The sequence below is a fragment of the Seriola dumerili genome, unplaced genomic scaffold, assembly GCF_002260705.1.
Source record: "Seriola dumerili isolate Sdu_G_001 unplaced genomic scaffold, Sdu_1.0 BDQW01000017.1, whole genome shotgun sequence".
NCBI classification, from domain to species: Eukaryota; Metazoa; Chordata; class Actinopteri; order Carangiformes; family Carangidae; genus Seriola; species Seriola dumerili.
This window is the reverse complement of record NW_019174272.1, coordinates 12,436,632-12,461,158: the sequence shown is the minus strand read 5'-3', so window position 1 is coordinate 12,461,158 and position 24,527 is coordinate 12,436,632. Positions and strand designations below refer to the sequence as shown.

At 39.2% G+C, this 24,527-nt stretch overlaps 1 protein-coding gene across 1 annotated transcript in view; it reads right to left on the bottom strand.

Moving 5' to 3' along the window:
- pnpla7 (patatin like phospholipase domain containing 7) overlaps nucleotides 1–24,527 on the bottom strand; it is a 28,433-nt gene that overhangs the window by 3,413 nt on the left and 493 nt on the right. Inside the window, exons 2-29 of the mRNA XM_022754960.1 lie at nucleotides 24,151–24,197; nucleotides 22,198–22,272; nucleotides 21,186–21,273; nucleotides 20,617–20,696; nucleotides 18,120–18,214; nucleotides 17,283–17,423; nucleotides 15,243–15,402; nucleotides 15,040–15,120; nucleotides 13,744–13,872; nucleotides 13,509–13,589; nucleotides 12,927–13,047; nucleotides 12,758–12,835; nucleotides 11,489–11,571; nucleotides 10,735–10,881; nucleotides 10,450–10,527; nucleotides 9,062–9,267; nucleotides 8,843–8,974; nucleotides 7,574–7,697; nucleotides 7,211–7,400; nucleotides 6,867–7,016; nucleotides 5,885–5,948; nucleotides 5,492–5,660; nucleotides 3,816–3,998; nucleotides 3,598–3,716; nucleotides 2,018–2,174; nucleotides 1,624–1,740; nucleotides 1,341–1,410; nucleotides 899–1,015 (exon numbers count right to left, since the gene is read on the bottom strand). Of these exons, the coding sequence (XP_022610681.1) occupies nucleotides 899–1,015; nucleotides 1,341–1,410; nucleotides 1,624–1,740; nucleotides 2,018–2,174; nucleotides 3,598–3,716; nucleotides 3,816–3,998; nucleotides 5,492–5,660; nucleotides 5,885–5,948; nucleotides 6,867–7,016; nucleotides 7,211–7,400; nucleotides 7,574–7,697; nucleotides 8,843–8,974; nucleotides 9,062–9,267; nucleotides 10,450–10,527; nucleotides 10,735–10,881; nucleotides 11,489–11,571; nucleotides 12,758–12,835; nucleotides 12,927–13,047; nucleotides 13,509–13,589; nucleotides 13,744–13,872; nucleotides 15,040–15,120; nucleotides 15,243–15,402; nucleotides 17,283–17,423; nucleotides 18,120–18,214; nucleotides 20,617–20,696; nucleotides 21,186–21,273; nucleotides 22,198–22,272; nucleotides 24,151–24,195 (3,280 nt within the window). The 5' untranslated portion in view covers nucleotides 24,196–24,197. The remainder of the gene's footprint in view (nucleotides 1–898; nucleotides 1,016–1,340; nucleotides 1,411–1,623; nucleotides 1,741–2,017; nucleotides 2,175–3,597; nucleotides 3,717–3,815; nucleotides 3,999–5,491; nucleotides 5,661–5,884; nucleotides 5,949–6,866; nucleotides 7,017–7,210; nucleotides 7,401–7,573; nucleotides 7,698–8,842; nucleotides 8,975–9,061; nucleotides 9,268–10,449; nucleotides 10,528–10,734; nucleotides 10,882–11,488; nucleotides 11,572–12,757; nucleotides 12,836–12,926; nucleotides 13,048–13,508; nucleotides 13,590–13,743; nucleotides 13,873–15,039; nucleotides 15,121–15,242; nucleotides 15,403–17,282; nucleotides 17,424–18,119; nucleotides 18,215–20,616; nucleotides 20,697–21,185; nucleotides 21,274–22,197; nucleotides 22,273–24,150; nucleotides 24,198–24,527) is intronic.

Below are 24,527 nucleotides of genomic sequence, written 5' to 3'. Positions count from 1 at the left end.
ACATTTTATAACAGATTTATTTTATAAATAAAGACTGTCAAAAACTTTATGGGCTGTGACCTTTTAGGTCTGCACTTTTCCTAAATATAGCATGTTGCTAAGGTTTTGTTTTATCTACTGTGATGCTTAAGGTCGTCTCAGGTAAGAGGGCTGCAGTTAACAGGAAGGCTGCTAACTACCGTAAGGCAATCCAGTATCAGTCCAAACAAATAAGGCAAATGAATCAAAAATGCTGGAGTCCAAAAACAACAGAAAAACTGATCACACACATCAGGCTACATGAGGAAACGAAGGCTGGAACGCCGGACACACACTGGTGCTAAGATAAGATGAACTGGCACAGACGGTAGGGAACACAGTGGCTGCCGTCGAAAAGTCTTTTTTGCTCAGGAAGGTTCCTAACTGAGTGAAATGACCCGGAAGTATGTAAGTGGCAGCCACGATAAGAGCTGGTCCAATTCTCTAAGTGTTTTCAAAGTGACTCTCAGACACATCTTGGGAAAAGGCTGATCTCCTTTGATAACTAGTGTAATAACTTGTAATATTTTTGGCTTTCCATTCACTGAGCCTCCCCTGAAACAGTTAAGACAACCCCCCCACCCCCGGTGAGGCCCCCCTACCACTTTGAAAACCTCTGCTCTAAATGATAAAGGAAAGAAGCTTTAACACTTCCTATTTGGTCTCCTTTAGCAGAGGAAACTTTAAGGAAAGGAAAGGAGAAAATGCTGTCCCACAATTCTTTGCCATAGCAACATTTAAAACAATACATGATTGTAGTTTTACCACAACAGACACACGCTCCAAATCCATAAATAAATATTTCATCTCTTTGAAATCCAGCTAAGAGTCATAAATGAAGAATGAAATCTCATTTCAAAAACCCAGGCCCACTCCTCACCGGGCAGGTTGTTGATGTAGCCTCCGTCCATGAGTAAATGTCCATCTTTAGGATCACAGAGAGGGGGCAGGTAACCAGACAGTGACATACTGGCCCTGACATACCGCCACAACGACCCTGAGGAGGAGAGAGGTGGCAAAAGGGTTAACAGGCTGACAAATATGTGTTTTTAGAGGAGACTCAGTCTATGTGTTTTCACTATCTTCGGGTACGGGTGCACATTTGTTCCACAGCTGTCGCCAGAGTTTATTACATGCAAGGATTACGTCATGTTCTGTGTATTGAAATGAATCCAGTGAACGTTTCATTTTGGGGACAGTCTCTCTGATCATTAACCCACCATGCCACCAATGATAAGCACCCAGTCTACCTGGAACCATTAAAGACCACACACAGGGATGAAATGTAGGTGTCATTTTGTGTTTTTCAGAATCAGACAGACCGTCAGTGTGAACTCTCATGGAGGAGGCTGTGATATCTGTTGTAATGTTGAAGTACGGCAGCCACAGGTCCTAGCAGAAGAGAGCCGGAAAAAGCAACGTTTGTGATCATATTTGTAACATCGGCCATTTTCTAATCAGACAATGAGTCCATCAATGCTTTATTTCTTTTACATGAAACTTTTAATTGCACATGTCAAACTCAATAGCTTATTATTACTGGCAGCTTGAAGATTTGGAGTTGGTAAAAAAAATATTTTGCTTTAAAGAAAGCCCTGACCTTACCTCTATCTGTTTGTCCTTGAAGACAGAACTGATGCTGGAGTTAAAGGAAGCTCCAGAAAACATGGAGGTGACTGGGTACGTCAGATCCAATAGCTTCTTAAAGTAGGAGGTCATATCCTGAGGAGGTAAAGAAAGGTGTGGACTTATGTTCACAGGACAAGGACTGAGTGGAAACCAAGGGTCAAATTTGAAAAGAGAAAATATGAAAGAAGTTTATCATGTCATAATGACCCAAAAAAAACCTAACAAAAAAACAAACAAAACTTGATATACGACCATTTTCTAATAATGGTGAGGAAAATTGAACCAGAGACATTCATCACTGACAAACTGAGTGAAAAAAAACACTTTGGAACTTTAGTACTTTCATGTCTTCAGTGTAATGTCAGCTCACCATGGCCCATTCACGAGCCCGGACCCTCATCCGACTGTAGCTTTTCTCCTCAGCGTACAGCGCTCCCATGAAGGACCCGATGGAGGTTCCCCCCACCATGTCGATAGGGATCCCCGCCTCATTCAGCGCCCGCAGGATGCCCACCTGAGAGCAGCCCCTTAAAAGAGATCCATCAAATAACATCACACATGATATCTGATGTCACATTTTGTTCAAATACTATCAAATAATAAATAACAATTTTAACAAGTCTCATACTTAAAAACTGCAGTGAAGTTTGATGTTCTTGTGATTATGTAAAGATATAATGTGTCAAATCGTTCCAATAGGAAACAGGGAAGTTTCAGCTACGTTAAATGACTTGTTAAAATTGATAGATTGGAGCCAGAGTAGTTTACAGAGCCACAGATAGGCAGCACTATCCACACAAACCCATTCAAATAATGGAGGCTAGGACCAAATATATACTCTAAATATTTAGTTCTAACCTTGGTACAAACAGGCACATGTAGAAGCATAATCTACATAACTGATGTATTCATTGTTTAGCAGTTGTCTCATGAATACAGCCCCTACCTTGTCAGAGCTCCAGGACAAGCCAGAGCAGTGAGGAAAAGAAACAGATCAATCAGAATAGAAACAGAATCAGAATACACCTGCTTATTGGAATCTACATATTATGCACATGATGTATTGATGTAAACTGATTATTAGTTGTCTGTGTTAATACTTGTGTGATGCAAGCATGGGGGTTGATAAAGTTTTTGTCTCTTCTTATGCTAAACTTTAATACTGTATGGAGTCATTACATGTGAAGCACTTAGCAACAAATGAGAACTAGAATCTCCTCCTGGTGGTCGTCTGCCTCCTCCACTCAGACTAGTTCCAGGTTACATCCCTGTTTATCCAGAGTCAGAGAAAATATCAACCATTCGTGTGAAGTCTTGGGTTATGGCTAAAAATGTGTTATGTGTTCATCCTTGAGTCCCAGTGGACATTGTACCAAATATGATGGGATTCTCAAAATATTTTTTTTTGACAAAATAAATTTAAAAATGTAATGATGTAGCAATGTTCATCGGTAAGCGTGTGATAAATACCTGAACCTGAACCCTGAATACTCTGAATTGTAAATGCCCAGTGCAATGTTTGTTTAAGTGCTTTTCTTGGACCAAACATTTGCTACAGCTAATGTTCAGGCAAAAAGTGAGAATGACACCAGAGACAGTTTTATGCTCTCTTTCCTTTGATTTCATATAAAACATTACAAACCAGCCAGTAAAGTGACAAACAACAACTGTCTGTGTGCGGTTTACTGATCTCACTTCATTGAATTTCAATCACTTTTCTCCATTTTTCAGGTTGGTGTAATTTATTTGTTTCAACTCAAACTACATTTCATAACTTCACAGTGTTTACACTTCACAACTGGACAATATTATAGCTCATATGTACAAGTACCAAATTCCCAGAGTAGTGTATTTGATCCAGCTTGTGATTGCAGAGTATATGATTGCTCCTTGAGGCTAAATCTGGTGGTGCCTGTGTGTTATATGTGTTACTATAAGAAGCTGCAGTACCTGGCACCCCCTCCACCAAGTACGAGGGCGATGCTGTTTCCTGTCAGGATCCTGGCCAGGCGGGAGAAGTCAGAATGACGATCTGGAGATTTTTCAAACACACGCTGGTACAGCTCTCTCTGAAAATCAAACACACACACACACAAACAGAAATGAAGCATTCGTAAACTGGCCTAGAATTGCCCATAAAAAAGCCTCAGTGAGGTGGTGGTTAATACCAGCTTGGGTAGACTCCTCCTGGAGAAGACCCTGCGGGGGCAGGACAGGTGATGGTGTCTGGAGATCCAGCTCCGCATGTTTAGCCACTCGGCCGTCCCTTTGGGTGGTGGGCCGTCCTCCCTGTGCAGTAACACCAGCTGCTTCTGAGCCCGAACCGCACTGCCCTCCAACATCCGCTCCAACTACAGGTGGAGAGGAAGAAGAAGAAGAAGAAGAAGAGCTCTTCAGTGTGATCCACTGCAGGGTGGCTGTTTACAAATGACGTAGCCAAGTAACAGAGAGAAATGAAAACACTGTGATGGTGTGGCTGTAGCTCTAGGTCAAAGTGAAGTTGTAACTTCAGAGCGGTAACTGGACGGCTCCTGAGCCACAGCCGCCCTGATGCAAATGCAAGTTCCTTTTTTCGATTCCCTGCTGCCTTGGAGTCACATGAGTCTTTTATACTTTTTTTATGCCTTTAAGTAATGACTTTATTGTTGGATTGCTGAAAAGACTGGTGGACATGAGATTAAAGCATTTCTCATGGACTTGCTGTAGTAGTAGCACTCAGCGAGACATACAGGTTCCAGGCTGTATCATAACTTTTAAAAAGGTTGACACTGCTTTCCCATTTCTTGTGCAGTGGTTGGATGAATTTTGAAAAGTAGCCGATAGCAGACTTGAGTTTAATGCAGGAGTGTTGCAGAGAAAAGGGAAATAGTGACTAGACTTGTGAGCATCAGCAACAATGTTATGAGGGCCTGGCTGCTTCGGTAAAAGGTTCCATGCTATCAGCGTTTTGAAAGGCTTCATCATAAATGAAAGAGATGCCATTCCAGTAATCCAGAAGAAAATAGTGGCGGCCTTCATCAAACAATATTTCATCAATGAGGGATGGAACAGAATGGACCAAGCTGACACGCTCGAGAGATAGCACTCTGGGTGACTGGGTGGAATCATTGGCCTCAGTGTGATGACGAAACTTGTGCAACAAGCTTCTACAAGTAGAGATGAGTTACCAAACATGGTGGAGGGATGAAGGATGGGCCAGGGAAGAACCCATAAAATTTCTGTGCAGATTCAGTTAGAGGGATTCAGGATTTTTTTTGTCACTTTCCTTAACATTACGAGAGTTTTGTGTTGTCTAGCCTGGTGCAGGTACTGGTCTACTGAGTGCCTTTCTAGTTGCTTATGTGTTCAACTTTTCATTTGCAAGAGAACAAATGTGCTGTTAAGCTTTCGATATTTACATATTTCTTGATAATCATCAGTCAGTGCAGTGCAGCACAGAACAGAGCGCAATGGAGCAGTTTTTCTGTGAGTGGGTTCCTGTCTCGTGCACATGCACAAGACGCACACATGCATGCGGGTGTTGTAATACAGTCCTGCCGACTGTTTCACACTATTTGTCTGATCAGCAGGCGGCAGTAATGCACCAAGAAATGCAGTGAAGAAGAAGAAGACCGCAAGCTAGAAAACTGGATGTAAACAATGCAGGATTCTAAAAGTTTTTTTTTTTTACACACAAATCTTCAAAGCAGCTTTAAGTCTCATTCTTCATTTTAACTGACATTGTTGAAAATGACGGAAAACAGAGTTGAGATTTTGTGTTGTGTCTTGCTAGAAGGAAACATCTCCTGTGCTTACTGCTGAATGAAAACTAACTAACTAAAAAAAAAAGCACATTAACACTGACCTCGCCCAAAGCGGGCTCCTGTTCTCCCAGTCCCACAATGATGATGCAGTCAGCCTGCCGGATGCAGCGCTGGGTCCAAGGTGTGAGGCCAGAGTCAGACTGGTAGAGGACAATGCGATGGATGTCTTCCTGCTGCCCGAGCCAACTGGACAGACGGTACTCATGGACACTTTAGAGGAGAAGAACAACATGTCACCTGTTACTGCGTGTACATGTATTCAACTGAAATAACATCTGTAAAACTCTAACTATTAAAATGCATTTACATCATCTCAGTTAACATCTTGTTTTCAGAAAAAAAAACAGACATCATAGTCAGGATGCCTCACGGGACTTCGTCTCATTTGGCAGGACTTATCTATTTACAGTTTATTCACTTGATCAAATGTCTACCTGTCCAGAGCAGCAGAACCTAGTCGCTGTTTGATGATGTCACTCGTCAGGAGTTGAGTGGGACCTTCAGAAAACAGAAACACATCCATCACGTTTTTGAAACAAGGCCGATGAAATTGCTGTGAATGAAAGGGAGGTACGATGTATCATGGTGGAGAATCAAAAGTAGATCATCCTAACCCCTAGAAGGGGACAGGGGTGTGTTTTGATATGCAGTAGGTGTGAGCAGTTAGTACTGCAGGTCTTTACTTCTGTACATCTTTATCTGTGTTTCACTGTCACTTGCTTGGTACAGCCTTGGGCTTTCTTTATTTTTCTATATTTTGAATTGAGGCCCTTTAACAAAACCAACAATCACAATATCTAAGTATTTGTTTCACGTTAGGCCTAAACACTGCGAACACACTGCCTGCGCGGCGTGAGCGTGGCGGCTGACGTCACTGACCTGCTGCAGCTCTCTCTCTCTACATAGAGTTTACAGGTTACTGGAATGTTGGATTTCTTTTCATTTTAAATCAATTCCTGATTTATCTTTGACAGAAAACATAAAATGTCTCTGTCTCCACATGCAGCTGCTAAAATGGTTAAAAAATATATTTATATTTTTCATGTCTATTAGATTCAGATTCAGCCTGGACATAGACAGCTATGGCGGAAGCAGCTGCATGTGGAGACAGCTGCGCTATAGCAACGCACACACCACACATCCAGTGTGTTCCAAACCTTATAAAACAATAGTGATAATATTGTGAAGCAAAAAATTACAGATGTCTCTTTTGGGACTGAACAGTGCAAACCAGGAAATGGGGCATCAAAGACTGTCTCCTCTGGTCCGAACTGACAGAAGGGCGACTGTGGCACAAGTCAAAGTCTCACCATGGGGAGAATCTGTCACAACACATAGTGTAACTACTGTGTGTGTGCATGTGTGTGTGTGTGTGTGTGTGTGTGTGTGTGTGTGTGTGTGTGTGTGTATGTGTACCAATGCCACTGAGTGCATGCTGCAGCTCCAGAGTGAAGGAAGTGAGAGGAACCTCCTCAGACACTGGCAGGATGGCCACAGTGGACAGGTTGGAAGCTGGATTCCCAGCGTCCCATTTACTGGTGGGGGTGGTGAGAGCCAGACTCCGAGCTGCAGGGCACAGGATTGTTTCTCTTATTGGACAGTTTAGACAGTAAATGTACTGTAATATACCCATATACTGTTTAATGTTTCTTATTTTAATTAAAGTACCAGTCTAGCTTACATATGATAACTTATGTTAACTTTCATACTGAACGGCAATTCCATCCTGACACACTCTAACAGAGAGAGAATACGAGTACCGGCCAGAGGTCCGTTGATCTGCTGCATGTTGCCCAGTATCTTCTGTCCCAGCAGATGAATCAGCCGAGTGACGACTTGAGGATACCTCCTCTTGATGGAGTTCAGAGCTCCTTCAGGAAGCTTGGCCAGCTCGGAGTCTCTGACAGCGTGGACCGTGGTGGCTCGGTTCATGTGTGTCACAGCCTCAACCTGATCGATCCAGGCAGCAGGTGTTAGTTACTGAAATGTATTTCCCCTAGAAGTTTGTCCATATTTATTTATAAAAAAATAATTTCCTTCCATTTATTTTTATTTTATTTTAAGTTTGAAATTCAAGAATTGCACCCACACAGGACCCCACTTGCCAGTTTCTGATCACTTACCACACCAATTAAGTCCCCGCGGCCATACTCTCCAGCCAGCTCCTTCTTCCCATCATCCTTTGCAATGACAGAGCGCAGTCGGCCGCTGAGGACTATGAAGGTGCTGTCTGACTTGTCTCCCTGCCTAAAAGCAATAAGGAAAAATCACAGCAAAATCAAACACTACTCCACTCACATACTGTTAATTATGATTTTATTAATTTAATATTAATTAAATATACATTTTCCCTGCGTAAATGTAACAGACCGACATGACAGACTTCTTGTCCTGTTTTCTTTGTTGTTCTTGTCTCCAAAACACAACGTGGACATTAATTATCAGGAGTAACTAAACAAACAACAGTTTCCATGGAGTAATTAAATGCAGTCTGTAACTTCTGCCTCTAGGCGTCTTTCAATCAAAACAGTATCAAAAGACGGCAATGAGTGATGTCATGAAATAGCGTGGGATCATGGGAGTTGTTGTTTTCACCACCATTGCTGTAAGCTTCTTCTGGTTTGGATTCCTTCAGTGTCAGTGGTTCAGGAAATCAAACAGATTCTAACTGTTAAAAACACTGAATGAAGCAGTTTGACATTTAAAGTCAGTGTTTGAGTGACGCTGTACGGAGGACAGAGACTCAGGGAAGAGCTGGAGATTGATGCTAACCTTTGTCCTGATTGTTTCTCTGATAACTAATGAAGCAGACGTTCAGCAGGTTTTTACCAGCAGCTGAATTATCCACAGAGGTGTCCTCCTCTCCATAACAAACACACCAGGGGATTCAAACTGGTAGGAACAATGAATAAAGCAGTTTCACTTTAAACATCAGTGATTCATCGATGCTCTTCAGTGACACAGGACAGGACGTCTCCAGCAGCTGGGAGCTGAGCTGTCTAACATTTCCTCAGCTTGTTTCTCTGATAACTTCAGATCCAGACGTCCGACGACTAAAATCCTTCATCTGGTTCAAATATAGAGCTGAAAACCACCAAGGTGTAAAAAGTGTATGTGGCTTAAAACTTGATAAAAGTCAATTTTGAGCTTCTGTCAGACAAATTCAACACAGACACATGCACATACGGGATATGATGTCATTGTCAGGAGACCGATGAAGCATTACCATGATTAAAATCACAGATTTCTCTGGTTTGAGAATTGATGGTGGAAAATGTAAGAACACAACTCAATAACATATAGAACATAGATCTAGTTGTTTTTTTAGACATTATAATGTGGAAAACTATATTAGTGAGGTATTAATAGTTTTGGCTCCATAAAGCAGATACCTGTAGACAGCACGGCCGGCCTCCACAGCCATCCAGTCCAGGGCAAAGTCGATCTGTCTGACAAACGGTGACACCCTCTTCACCACAGTGTGAGCCACGTTCAGCACCACCCTCGGCTCCTCACGCATCATCCTGAGAAGGTTGAAGACACAGATGTGTTTGCGTGTGTTTGAGCCCCAAAGAATTGACTGAATGTTTTCTGTGTGAACTCGACCCTACTCATAGAAGTGAGCCTTGGATATGGAGAGGAAGGTGCAGTCTCTGTGAGCTCGGACGGTGAAGATGAGGGGCTCCCCCGTGAGAACGGCCAAGTGACCCACCATCTCGCCTGGGTGGGTGACAAACAGAAGGGTCTCCTCCTCGCGGTCAATCACACGCTGGTAAACGTGGAGCGCACCTGAGATGACGAAGGCCACGCTCACATCCTGTAAGCCGTGTGGAGAAGAAAAATCAGATTACATATCAGTTCATCTGTAAAATGAACTGATGAAACCAACGAGCGCAGTAGCCTTGATAACTTGTTTGCCTGCCTCAGTGACGTTTAATGTTTGCTGTCCCAAAACTTCAAACTAAAATTCAATAATGATAAGTCTGAGATCATGCTGACTTCAAACTCAGATAAAGGGAAAAGAGGAAAAAAACTTGGGAATCTAAACTAAACACAATCAGAACTTAAGTCTCATTTCCAGTTTCCGGGGGGAAACAAAGTAAACAAATCTAAATCTAAATCTACCTGTGTGGATTCAACTAAAAGACGCTACTGGTATGAAATAAACATTACAAATGAATCAGAAGCGTCGCATTTAATTTTAGTTGGTCAGTAATTAGCAGCATGTATTCCATATTGCAAATTCTGCTTTGATTGATTTATGGAAGTCTTACTTTGGCTATGATACCTGATTATGATTTATAGGTGATATGAATATTATTGAATAATATTATTTAAGCATAGTGCTGCAAACTAGAATGCCAAAGTTATGGTTTATTGAGTATTTTAATTAAGTATAACTAAATGAATATACTATCATATACTATCAGATCAGGCAGGCTACATCATTAGCGTCTTTTAAAACATTATTTTATCGGGAAGCTTTTATGAATGTTTGATATGTTGTTGTGTTTTATTTTCCCATGATATGGACAATTTATGTTTTAATTGCTGTTTTTAATTTCCCATTTTTCTTTCTGTAAAGCACTCTGTAACTTTTTTGTTAAGAAACGTGCCATGTAAATAAAGTTTATTATGATTATAATTATTATAAAATAGTTTATAGAGCTCAAGCAAAGGGTGGTTTGGACTAATGTTAGTTCACTATATTCTGCAGGGCTACATGCTTTTATTCAAGAGGATTTCTCCTGAACAAGTCCTTGGAGAAAAGATGATTCAGTGGTGTTGAATAAGCTAAGTGAATAGAGAGAGTATTATACAGTATATACAGTGAGAGAATACAGAGAATATGGTCCGTGTGGTTCTTGCTGATATGTATCAATAGGAGCTGAGTTTCCAAACCCCGCTTTGTTTGCCTTATTTTTGTTAAACCTTGAAGTTGCACTGGTCAATATTCTGTCAATATGAGTTTCTGTCAGTGTTTGCTCAACAGACCGACCTGGTCTCCTTGATGGGCCACAACAGTGCCAGCTTTGACCTGGCGGAGAGTCACCCGTCCCTCCAGCAGACTGTGGTCCTGATGACAACAAATGACAAGTTAAAGACTGATAACTGTCTGACCAATCACGGATTCAGAAATTTAAGACCCTTAACAGATCAGCTAAAAATACTGTACTATACTATATCTACTTTACTAGAATATTTTATTTTAACTTCCATTTGTGGGAATATAGTAAGTGTGTAATGAAGTTGTGCAGTACATGTAGTTTGTATTTCAAGCTACCTGTATTTGGATGACCTGCAGCAGATCCTTTTTTGCAGCTTGGAAAATGGCATTGACTTTATTGTGGTGGGCGTTTGCTCCAGCATCACTGTACTGGTAAACAGCAGATGGAGTGTGCTGCATTGTGACACTCTTCTTTAGAATAGACTGAAGAGACAGAGAGACACAGGAAAACATAATGGCCACAAGGAAGACAGTAGACCACAAACTGGACACTCATTCTTGGTAACCCATGCATGTGCAGTACACCAAGATAACCCAATAAATCTAAATGTACTAAATGTAACATTATTCTGTAAGTAACCACTGCTCAAATACAACATCTCAACCAGAAAGCCTCAAGAAGTATCTGTTCATTTTTGGCTCAACCGCAACAGCAGGGCAAATGTCCCTGACTGAGTGAGTGAGTGAGTGAGTGAGTGAGTGAGTGAGTGAGTGAGTGAGTGAGTGAGTGAGTGAGTGAGTGACTGAGTGACTGAGTGACCATAGTTCCACCGTCTGTCAGCCACATGCCACTTGACTGAGTTGTAGTCTCCCCATTGGCCGTTTCTCTTTCAGAATGATTTGGCACAAACAGTTTCTATTGTGTGTTGCCTGCAGTAACTGCTAAGTTAAAGAAACTAGCAGATCTGAATAACATGTAAACAACAGTCAGCCCTCCCTGTATAATAAATATCTCCCTGCCATCCAACCTGTCTGGACTGTAACCAGAGAACTTCTAACAGTGTGTGAAAGAAATGTCTTATCCAGAGACCTTCATAGGACTGTGCGGCATCATCTCCTCTTTGGCAAGTCCAGCCCGTTCATAAACTCTGTTGAGGTCAGCTGACATTTCACCTGCATGACACAAAAAAAATCACAATATTTTGATCATTAGAGTTTAGTATTAAAGCTTTTAAAAACGTATTTTCCTGTGGAACCCTTTGCTCATAGGCTTGATTCCAAGTTAGCTGATTAAACATTCATTCATTGCCTCTGATGAGCAGTGGGCCTTGTGTATGTTACATTAACAGTAACATCAGTTGCAGTTATTGATGATGCAGTTTGATAATAATTATTGATGACCTGCAAAAAGACTCAAACACACATGGAACTGGCACAAAGTTGGACACGTTTGTGACATTAACCTCAGGAAAGTTTCTAAATGTTTGTCTTAAAATGTAATGACTACTTTTTTCACATTTCTTCACTTTTCCACGTGTAATGTTTCTATTGTAATATTATACATTGTTTGGATCCACTTAGAAAAGCTAATGGCATACAGTTAACATAGTTTATTGAATTGCATATGTCCTATTGTTTGATGAAGTATTAGGGCCACATTGAGGAAAAAAAAGAAATCAGAAAATCTGACAATAAAGTCGTAATATTATGACAATTAAAAATGTAAAATCTTGAGAGAAAAAAACAATTTTTTTATATAATTCAATGATAATTATATTACAACAACCTATCAAACAGGTGAAAGGACAATCACTGGCAGCCTGAGCTGCTTCTGGCAGCTGCTGTTTGTCTGTCTAAATATAGAACAGACTCAGTTTCTTCACAATGTTTTCAATGTCCTGATGCTGATGATGATGATGATGCTCATGAGCCAAAAGATGAAGGGGCTGCTTATTTTTGAAACCTCAGCTGCAGTATAACTTCACAGGATGCTCCACGTTCCTCATTTTAGAACTTCTGATATTTCCCCTCTAAAACAACCAAAAATTACTTTACTTTACTACAACTTTATTCTCCCAATATTATGACTTTTTTCTTGTAAAATTATGACTTCATTCTTTTAATATTATGACTTTTTTTCTCATAAAATTATGATGTTACTCTTGTAATATTATGGCTTTTTTCTTTAAATATTATGACTTCATTCTTTAAAATTACAACTTTATCCCAGTAATTTCAGTTTTTTTTCCCTCAATGTGGCCTAATATTCCATCGTACTATTGTGATAAGAAAGGCGCTGAAAATAAAACATATGAAATATGTATAAGTATAAAAAAAGTCACTGTGTGTGTGTATGTACCTGTAACAGCCATTGGGGTGGAGAGAGAACGAGATTTCTTGTATTTTGATGAGGACATGTCAGAGAGGCTGGACTTTTCTGTTAAAGTGGGTATCAAGAAAACAGATAACTTTAGTCAACCACTGCTGCACACACATTAATGCAAACTGAGAATGCTGTTGTTTCTGACCTGTGTCTGCTTTTTCTGAGCCCAGATCATCAGAGTGTGAAGGCTGCCTGCGGAAGCCTCTGTTTGAATGAGCTTCACCCAGAACATGAGCCACTGACACCAAGGAAATGGCTTGGCTCTCCTGTAACACACATCCATCAATATTAAGAAAAAAACAAACAAAATAAAGTACATATCAAATATAGTTAGAATGATATTATACCAAGTCAGCCAAAGTGTGGTTCACATGTGACCTAATGGGTTTAATTCATATATTCATATTCTATGATAAATGGACTGTCACATTTGTTGCATAAATACTAATGTGGAGAGGAACTGAAAAAAAGTTTCAAAGCTTGACACCAGTCTGTACGTGTATTGATTCTTCTATGAATGTGAGCAACTCTTAAACACTACTCTTGTTATTACTCTTGTTTTGCATATCAGAGAACAGAACGAAGCAGAGCTGCACAGAAATAAAACAAAATAAGTGTGGGGTGGATAATGTCAGTAATACACACGATAAAAGCGAGGTCATCTAATCGTACACATTTTTGCATTCTCTATGTCAGACCGCACAGTCTGGAGCACAGGTTACAGTACCGGGTTGAAGAGCTCAGTAGTCAGGCCAAGGTAGTTGTGTAAGGCAAGGAAGGTCACTCTCTGAAGACGCACCATGATTATCTACAGAGGACATGAGGGAAACAGGACAACACAGAGAATGAACAGACTGGACCGTTCATATAAAAAGGAAAAGAAACAGTAGGAAATTGAAAAATATTCAGAAAATATCTGTGGTTTTGTTGCCTGTTGTGCACTGGCTGAGATGGAGCTTTACCTGAATGACTCGAACCAGAGTTTCAGGATATTTCTCAAAGACTGACTGGAAGGCTGCAGCTGGAAGACGCAGGACAGTGGAGGGAATTGCAGCTCTCGCTGACACCGTCTTGTAAGGTGCCGGATAGCCCTGAAATACAGTAAAACACAGATAACATACTGTGTGGAGAAAGAAGGATCCTATTGACAGTGAAAACCTTCACAAAAATGAGTTAGGTTGTACTCCATGATGTCAACATGAATAGAAAATACTCATATATATATATTTACAGTATATTGTAGCATTATAGTATAATGTACAAAAGTTTAAAGTATAAAACAGTAAATGTTGGTAAAAACAAGCTTCAAACTGAGAGCTTTTACAGGTGTTCAAGTCATACCAGAAACAAGCTAAAGCACTAAGCTCAGACCAAATGACCCGAATTAAAGCTGATCTAACTGCCCGCTGTGTGCAATTGGACCACTCATAGGACCACTCATGGGCCCCAAGAGCACTTTCTTTGACCAAAATATGAATTTTGAATGTCATGTAAATAAATCGGTCCAATCCTGCTTCCTCCAGTTGAGAAACATTGCTAAAATCAAATCTTTACTATCATTTCAAGATCTAGAAAAAAATCCTTCATGTTTTTGTTTCCTGCCGTCTTGACTACTGCAATTCACTGTTCACTACCCTAAATCGTTCTTCTGTGTCTCCAACTGGTTCAAAATGTGGCTGCCAGACTGCTAACGAACACACAGCGTAGGTCACATATTATACCAGTGTTGGCAAATCTACGCTGGTTATCCACAGAGTGCTATAATAATAATAATAATTAATCTCTTACACAGAATTACATGGGCTGGCATCATCTTACATATCAGAGTTATTGTGTCCACTAATTACGGGGAGATCACTGAGGTCTACTGACCAGCGCCTCCTTACTGTCCCGAGGTCGAGGCTAAAAACCAAAGGAGACCGTGCCTTTGCGGTTGTGGCCCCCACCCTCTGGAATCGTCTTCCTCTAGTCATCAAAAATGTCATCTCAGTTTACAGTTTAAAAGCTGGTAAAAACTCACCAGTTTCAGATGCACTTTACCATGTAATATGCTTTATGTGATTGCCCCCTTTGTAAATTTATTGTTTTTATAATTTTTCTTTTATTGTTTTTATATTATCTCTATCATTTTTTTCCCTAATTAATCCTAAATTATAGGCATGTTACATATGAGGAAGAACCACCATGTGTACGTTTAAACATGCCAGTATAAAGGGAAAAGGGTGATGAGTGACAAACATGAGTGACTACAGACATACAGTAATTATGTCCAGGATACTGAGCAGACTGTGAACGCTGTCTCCGGGCAAAACTTCCTTCACCACTGCATCTGTACCGTCCTGCAGAAAGACAACAATAACATTTCAATATGGATGAAGAGCAACAATCAGAGTACAGATGAGAATTTATACACATTTACTACTAATCCACCACTGAGAGCGAAACGTCTTTATGCTCTTACACTCTCATGGATGCACAGCTCCAGGCGGCCATCTTGAACCACGTAAATACTGTCATCAGTGTCACCTGGTCGGAAGAGTGCCTCTCCTTGGTGCAGCTGAATCAGCACCATGTGACGACACAGCTCCAGGAAGAGAGGCTTTTCGAAGTGGCCGAGCACCCTGGTTACAACACAATGTGTACATATGCTGTCGTTATATCACTGCTAATGGTATTTACCAAAATTTACCAAAAACACTACGAGTGATCCAGTTTACAGTGTTCTCACGATAAAGAATACATTCAGTTATGCAATGTACAATTCTATGTAGATGACACTATTTCATATGCCACTGGCACATTGCAAATCTACAGTTTGCTGGTAAAAATATATGCTATTCTGTAGGTCAACAAAGAGTACCCAGCCTACTGCCCATAGCCAAACCCGTCATGGTTATGACAATGAAACAGTTGAATGTCTACAAACAACTATATATATAAATATATTTGTAGTAGTTTGTAGTAGTTGTAATATATGAATACTTAGGACTCTGGTTGGATACCAGACTCACTTTTAAGACCCATGTGCAACACCTTTCAAGCTAACTAAAGGTAAAATTTGGATTTTTGTGCAGAAACAAATAATGTTTCTCTTCTGCTATTCGAAAGACCATTGTGCAATATACAATTCTGTTTGTTCTTGATTACGGTGATATTCTTTATATGTATGCTTCTCCCACCACACTGAAGCCTCTTCACTACGCTTCATCACAGGTCACACCTTTCTAACTCATCATTACATCCTATATAAAAAGCTGGGGTGGTCCTTACAAATAGAACGGAGCAGCATTGTATGTTGTTTATTTATAGGGCTCTGCTCTCTGGTAACATTTAAACACAGCACTTACAACATCAGGTCACAGGACATTTTAACTAGCTGAACCTCTTGTTCACACTGAACTCGGAAAAACTGGTTTCAAACACTACACTGCGTACAGATGGAATGAACTCCAAAAAAAATATGAAGTTATACTCTCTTATTTCATTGGAACAGTGTAAAATGTTGTACTGATGTATCTACAATCACACGTGCACATGCCTTTTTAATGTGAAAATATATAATGTATGTCTGTGAATATATATATTACATATATTACAATATAAAATCTTTGTACACAGGTCTCTCTTGAAAAAGAGATGCTGATCTTTACTTTTAAAAATAGCTGTCTGTCAGGAATGCAACACAAGAAGAAGAAACACTAGTTAATCTGTTAACTATTTTCACTGTATCATGTTGTTTTAATAAAGAAGACTAAAGATTTATACAAATGTTTTCCAACACGCTAATCCCAAACTCATGATCAAATTTGATCATATGTGATACGTGTAGATCGGATCAGCTCTTCTCAATCTGTGCAGGCATCATTTGCTGTGGATCCATTCTGGGTGGGTGTGCAGTTGGAATATTAAGCAGGAAACGCAGGCTCCACCAGTAACAATGAAAACAACTACATTGAGACTTTCAGTCTCATTCTATAGTGTTTCTATAAAAATTGTCATTTTCAATGGAAGAACTTCTGTTTTTATTTAGTTGAGTTTTTTCTTTTGAGAAGAACTTTCATCCTTTTCATAGTAACTGTCTATCAACATTTATACTTGTTTGAAGTCGAAATCGCAACAGCTGGTCTATAAAATAATAAAATGTCAGAAAATAGTCCATCAATTTCATAAAGCCCAGTGAGGTATCTTCAAACTGTTTGTTTTGTCCAACGGACAGTACTGAAACCAAAGACTTTTTATTTACGATCACACAGCAGGAAGCAGCTGAATGTTGCATTTGAGAAGCTGGAACAGGAGAATATTTGACATTTTGGCATAAAAAATTACTTAAACAAACAACTGATTACCAAAACAGTTAGCCATTCATTTCCTTTCACTTGACTTTGATTGATTGACTAATCATTTCAGTCTACAAATCACTTTTTAAGTCTTCACTGACTCTTCATTATGTCTATATGTTAGATAGAAACATTGTTCCTGCTCGTGAGGTCGTTTTGCTTACCTGACATTTTTCAGCATGTACAGCACCTCAGAGGGGAGATGGGAGTTCTGCACATCAAACTCAGTCAGGTCAGCCTCCAGCAGACTGGGAGGGGGCTCCTTGGGCTGCAGGGTGGGGGGCTCCCTCCGGATACGCAGGATTCTAACAACACACACATCCTTCATCTATTAATGTTTCATTTTTTACTTAAATCCTCTTGAATCCTCTTGAGAGGAGCGAGCTCATAATTCTGAGCTCGTTCATTCATTGTTTTGCAACACTGTAAACGTTTCTCTAATGTTATGTATATATAAAAACCTATTCAAATTTGGCTTTCGCTAGGACTCAAGGATGAACTGATTATATTTTGGTCAAAGGTCAAAGGTCAAGATCACGGTAAGCTCTCAAAACACATTTTTGGCCATAACTCATGAATTCAAACACTAATTATGACGCAATTTCACTCAAATGTCTGTAAGGATAAAATGAAGTGATAACATTTTGTATCCAAATGATCAAAAGTCAACTTCACTGTGACATCATAACGTTCTGCAATGCTGTAACTGAGAGATTGTGACCCGAACTGAATCACTGAATTACTTTGTTGAAAAAGTATTTAGAATTACTTGGAGCTGAATTTGTTCATCATTCATCATTTAGATACAACATATAGTGGTGCCTAGCTTTGGTAATATCTTACATTACCTTTCATTGGCAAAATAATGTCACTTCAAGGTCCACCAAAGTGAATCTTGAATTGACATCATTTTGTCAAACACTGTTCCTGTAGCTGTTCCTAAGATGAAAAATGAACTGTTTGTCTTTTGTCTACAAACCAGGCTTAAACTAGAGACTCACTTGCGAGCTATAGACAGGACTTTGGTCCTCTTCCTCAATCTCTGCCGGGAGGCTGAGTTTGAGTTTGATGCAGGAACTGAGGACAATGTTTGAACCTGCAACAGCAAGACAATGAAATGTTTGGTGATTTGACATGTTTGCATTCACATGATGCTTGACAGAATGAAAACAAACTGTTTCTAATAATACTAAAAACATACTAATTGTGCTAATTTGAATGTACTGAAGGTAAATGTTGATGGTCCCAAGAGGATGATCTCTGATTATTTTAGTAAAACAATTGACCTTTTGTTTTTGCCAGCGTCTCCTCAAAATTCTCCCCAAACTTTCCCATCACATTGAATGGTTTAAGGTCAAAATACATTTCTGATTTCCCGCCATCGAGATCTCTCAGGTCATCAAGGAGCTTTTATATTTGTAGAAGCAGCATTCAGGTCTGATGCACCACACAAACCTGAGGTCAGTTGCTCCTCAGTTGTTTTAACTGCAGGCTTGAATTTGACTTTTATTAAGTTTAATGTAACTGCACCATCATTTTTTAATTCTTCTGTTTATTCTGTTGTTTTCCATTTTAGCTTATTTTTATCTTCATTTTTTAAAATCTTTTGAAATCCCATTTACTCTATGTCTTCTAAATTGCCTTGTGTTTTTTATATCTTGCTTTATTCAGTAAAGCACTTTGAATTGACTTGCTATATAATTAAACTCGTTCTAGCAACAACATCAGGCCAAAAGTCCTACAGCAACATAACAAATATGAAAGGCCATCGCCAACAGTTAATCTGCTTGGACTCAAGCTGCAACTGATGATATTTCTCCTGATATAATTAACTTTTAGAACATGCATCACACTGAGACAGAGTAGTAGACTGAGTAGAAACTCTTTTCTTTCTGCAGTTTTCAGCCTTCCAACATTTGCCTCATGTCAGTTCAGTATGTGTAGTCTAGCTAAAGAAACAGTGTATGTAACATTAGTTATGAATTCACAAAGTTTGTGTGATGGTAACATACTCATCCGAGATGGACAGAGTGGCACTGACAATGTAATAAAGAAGGAGTAGCTGAACATTTGCTGTATGATATTTGTACATAGTTTTAAACCTAAAGTGTAAACAGATTGAGTTGAGTCACGGAGCCAAGCACCAGCTTCTGAAAGGTAATTACCCAGTGATGCTTTGACAAACCTAGGTCATTTAACATTCATCCCGAATCCTTTAAGACTTTTCTAACCATCTGAATTAAAACAAGACGAGGTCAAACCCTAGTACATGGCTGGACCGTGTACAGTCAATGTGAGGACCTAGTTGAAAACTGTTGTGGAACTGGTGTAAACAACTGACATCTTTGCATCTTATTTACCCTCTGCTTAGTATCAGCTGGTTTCAGCTCTTTATCTGTTTGCTTCTCTCTCTGTGCTCACATATATAGTATTTTAACCGTATTGTAACCGTTTCAAATTAAAAGCCCTCTAGCATTTCAGAGGACAGAAACCTCTCATTTCTGATCAGGGCTTTTATTGCTTGTGCTGCATTAAACGTATTGTCTCATTTCCTGTTGCGGGTGTTTCTGTTGTTTACCTGCTATTCAGATCGGCTAGTTTCTTTAGCAGTTAGCGTTTACTTCTCTCTCTCCCTCCCTCTCTCCTGCTCTCTCTGCTCGGTGTGTCTTATGTTTAGTTATTCCTCTGCCTCCTTTAGTAATAATGAGACATGTAATGAAGGTACTTGTAATGGAGGCGAGGCTCAGTGTATTGGAAGCGCTCCTCCTCTTCCCTGCAGTTCCTAGTAGAGTGCCCGAAAAAAGAGGTGTAGCCCTAAAACCAAGGTCGGCTCCATACATGGTCCAGTCATGAACCAGGTTTATACCCAGTCTGTTTGAAGAATAGTCTCTAAATCTAGAGAGAATGAGCTAATTTGGCAATACTGCAGCTGTAAACACAGCCCTAACAGAACCTGTTTGCACCAAATCATTTTGAAAGAGTAAAGGCCAATAGGGAAACTTCAATTCATGTGGAATTCGACTGACCAATGGTGGAACTATGATCAGGCAGTCAGTCAGTCAATCAGTTAGTGACGGACATTCATGATTATAGGGCTAGCCCTGCTGTTTGTGATCCAATATAAATCCATCTGCTGCATTATAAAGAAGATTTGTGAACCTATTTCCTAATCCAAGCAAAGACTAGCTAGATATGATTTTATCTCCTGACTTATTCTGCATGACACAAGAAAAATATAAACATGATTGTGTATGAAATTATATAATAATGGAGAGTAGAATAAAACTTTGCAGTCGCAATTTTGTGCAATGAATACAATATAGATAAAACTATTGTGGGCAGCGGTATTACAAAATGACACATATGGTCATCGTGATAGTTAATATCATTATTTATAAAAATAAATCCATGGTGCAGCAGCAGGGGGCACTCTGCAAAATGTGTAATATGTCTATAGAAACTGGCAACACTGAGTGGGATGTTTGAGAAGACACTGACCTTTCTCATGATCTTCCGGCCATAGAACATCACCTTGTCTCTCTTCCTGAAACGATAATGACGAACACCGGCCTGCTCCTCTGAAACACACCAGACATGCTCTGTAAGAGCATCTGCAACCTACTGTATGAGTCAGCCAATGCTTCTCATACTCCTGCTGTCAGTCTGGTCTGATTAAATCACCCTTCTGTCTCAAGGGCTTTTAATCCTGAGGAATATCAACATTCATGCACTCACTACTTGATTTCTTTGAACACAATGTTTAGAATTATTGTCAAATACCTGTGGTATAACTGCAAAATTAGTGTTACAACTTTTCAAAAACCAATTACCAGTTTACACCTAACTCATAAAATGCATGTCTGTATGAACTGTGAAACTGTTAATGATGTCTCTGAAACACAGACAGACATAAAACATCTAATATTATCACATCACTTATAATCCTCTGACCCAACACCTGATAATGTATCAACAGAGTATCTGGGTGTGTTTTGCACATCTTTACAGTGAGATTTATGTAGATACAAATGAAACCGAACAGTGTGTACAGTGTGCAGGGCACTGACTTGACCGTTTGTATCTTCTGTAAAGTAGGAACACAACAACTCCAACCACTGAAATCACTGTCACAGCTCCGATCAGCAGAGCCAACCACTGGAATTAAAGACAGGCGAAATGTTTAAAACACTTGAATTAACAGAATCAAAACAATCCATTCTTTCTTTTCTTTAATTCATTTATCTAATATCAGAACATCTCTCACTCCCATTTATTCTCTCCTTCCACCTGTTTACCCACAATAGAAAGACAGTAGATGATAAAATGTAATTTAAATGAAAATAAAAACAGAACTAGTAACAACAGTAGATTTGAGAGAATTGATTAAAAGCCAAGTTAAATAAAAAGGTTTTCAGCTGTCGTTTAGAAATGTTCGCTGAGCATCTCTTACAGCTCTTGGCAGGGTGTTCCATCGTTTTGCAGCGTAGTTTTAAACAGCTGCACTGCCGGTTTTCTTGTGTGTAAAACTGTGTGTATTTAGAAGCCTGGCAGTAGAAAATCTGAGAACTCGTGAAGGATTATAAAACCACAGAGAGTCTGCAATGTAGGCCGGTCCCAAAACATTAAGAGCTTTAAAAACAAGTAAAAGGACTTTTCTAAAAGATACTGGAAGCCGGAGGAGTGAAGCTAAAACTGGGGTAATATTCTCTCTCTTCCTCGTTTTAGTTAAAAGTCCAGCAGCACAGTTCTGAATAAACTGGAGTCTTTCTATCGACTGCTTTGGAAGAGCAGTAAAAAGATCATTGCAATAATCTGATCTATTCGAAATAAAAGCATGCTCATATGTTTTCCAGCATCTTTATGGATTAGGAACAGCCGTAGTTTGGCAAAATTTCTGTTTCGGTCACCTTCTTTATGTGTGAAGTAAGATTTCATTATTAATTATTCAGAGACTGAAATGATGGCCTGGCATGTTACTTCTGATTTGACTAAAGGGGACATTTCGGATAGCAAAACAAGCCATTTGCATCTCAGTCAAATGATTAGAGAGGAAGTCAGAAATCGATTGTTGGCAGTTACCATATTGACTTCCGTCCTTTCTTCCACAAACTGCTTCATCCTGGCCTTAATCTCACTGCTGAGTGGAGCCAGGCTCTGAAACATCAAGCAGAGGAACCACACTGAGGGAATGAAATCAACTGACAATATGTTAAAGACAAGTCCCCCAACCGAAACAGCCATATAGGTTGTTTTTTCAAACCTCTGACCCATGGAAGTCTCTCTTGAAAGAGCGCCCCTACGGCGCTGAACCTCAGTTGTCATGGTTACTATAATAACAGTCATGGATTTGTTAGGTTTAGGCACAAAAACTAGTTGGTTAGGTTTAGGGAAAGATCATGATTTGCGTTAAAATAAGTATTTTCTCCACATCAGACAATCATTGTTGTCATGGTTACAATAATAACAACGGTCAGGGTTTAGGTTTGGGTTAAAACAAAGGGTAAGAGTTAGGGTTAGGGTTATAATAACAACGGTCATGGATAATAGAAAACAATGTAAACTACTGGTTTCACATGGGAATCGTACACCAATCTTCTGTGTCATATTCTTATGTTTTGTTGACCCATCCATCCACCTTTGATCCTGTCATAATTAGTACGACCACTAGATGTCGCCTAATAATAAAACGTAACTATGGGTCATAATAACCTGCTGCACAAACCACCTGTGGGTTTTTCACATAAGAGCAATCAGAGCACAAAAAGGTGACAAATGTTTCCAGTTTCTTTAGCATTTTAAGAAGGCTATCTATTATTTTTTTTTACCCAATAAAGGCCTAATCATCTGGTGAAAAACAACAAGCCTTACAGGATATGTGAAACATGTGCATTTGTCATGTATTTGACTGAGAAATATATATTTGTTGTCAGAGTCAGGACAGCTGATGTGTTGTCATGAACTTGTAAGGGAGACTGGGGACAGTTGCAACAAGTGTCATTCCTCCAATCAGAAACATGCTAAAGTGATGACACTCAGAAGACAGAAGACACTGGAAGACACAACTTGTTTTGGAGATCTGAAAGTCATTTTTTTATAAGCTGTATTTTTGTCAAACTGTCCTGCACTTTTTATGAAAAGAATCAAAACTTTCTGAGTTTTAATATTTTTTTTTTTTGACTTCTAAATGACATAGTTAGAATGTGTCGAAGTCAGTGTGTCTAGCACATGATGTTCTGTCATGGCTGACGGGGTGAAGACGTTTACAACAAGCTATTGTAACTGTCCCCAGTCAAATCACAACAGACCATACAACAGTGTGTTTCAACATTTTCTGTTCAAAATAGACAAAATATGCAGCTAATTTTGTCCCATAGCAAAACAGGTGCAACAATAATTGATCATTTTACCACATAAGAAAATAAAAACAAGTTATTTTGTGAATTATTCAGTTCCTCTCATGGTCTTAAAATATATTTACCTGTTCTGTTCATCATAAGCAATAAAATAAATTGTTATTGCTATTGTTGTTACTATGTTCTACACAAAACTAAATGACTGTTCTTTGATAAATATTGTTAAATAAATAAATAAATAACACTATAATACCATTTGCCATATTTTCAGAATACTATGCTTACTGACACAACACGCAAATTTAATGTATTTTTAATATATTGAAACCATCTCTGATCTGTGTTGTGTCAGTTGCAACAACTGAATTCTTAAATAAAGAATTTATTTTTATTTTTATTTTATTTTTATTTTTCTTAAATAAAAATGAAATAAATATTGTGACTGCTATCTCATATGTAATCATCTTTAAATGGTATAGATGATTAGCAGACTGATGTATGTGTAATATGAAAATTTTGGTTGGTCTAGAACAAGGAGCCTCTGAGTAACTAAGAGAAATGTAAAAAGTGTTGCAACTGTCCCCAGGCTCCCCTTCCTGAAGGCCTTGCTGAGCACAAGGACGTGGAAGTTTATTTTCAGACAATGAAGTGCAATGAATGGTGTTGAGGAAGGACATACTGGGTATATACTGCACCACTCCTCTTCATCGTTGTCCAGCTGCATGCCTGCAAGAAATAAAAAAGTAATCTTATTTTTAAATTATTATAGTGACATTTCATATGGGACAATTTTGTGTTTAAAACCTAAGGAGATCATTGATGAATTAGTACTGTGTTTTTGATTAAGCTTCATGTGGTCATATATCAATAACATCTCGTGACTCGAACTCTTAACCTGGCTGTCTCTTTCTGCTCAGCTGACGAACAGGTCACAGAGCAAAAGATTTGACCACATACACAAGTCAAGAGAAAGAGGTCACAAGCTCAGTGTTTGTAACCCGACACTCCCTCCTGCACTGCAACACAGCTCTGCTCCAAAACAGCTAAACAGTTAAA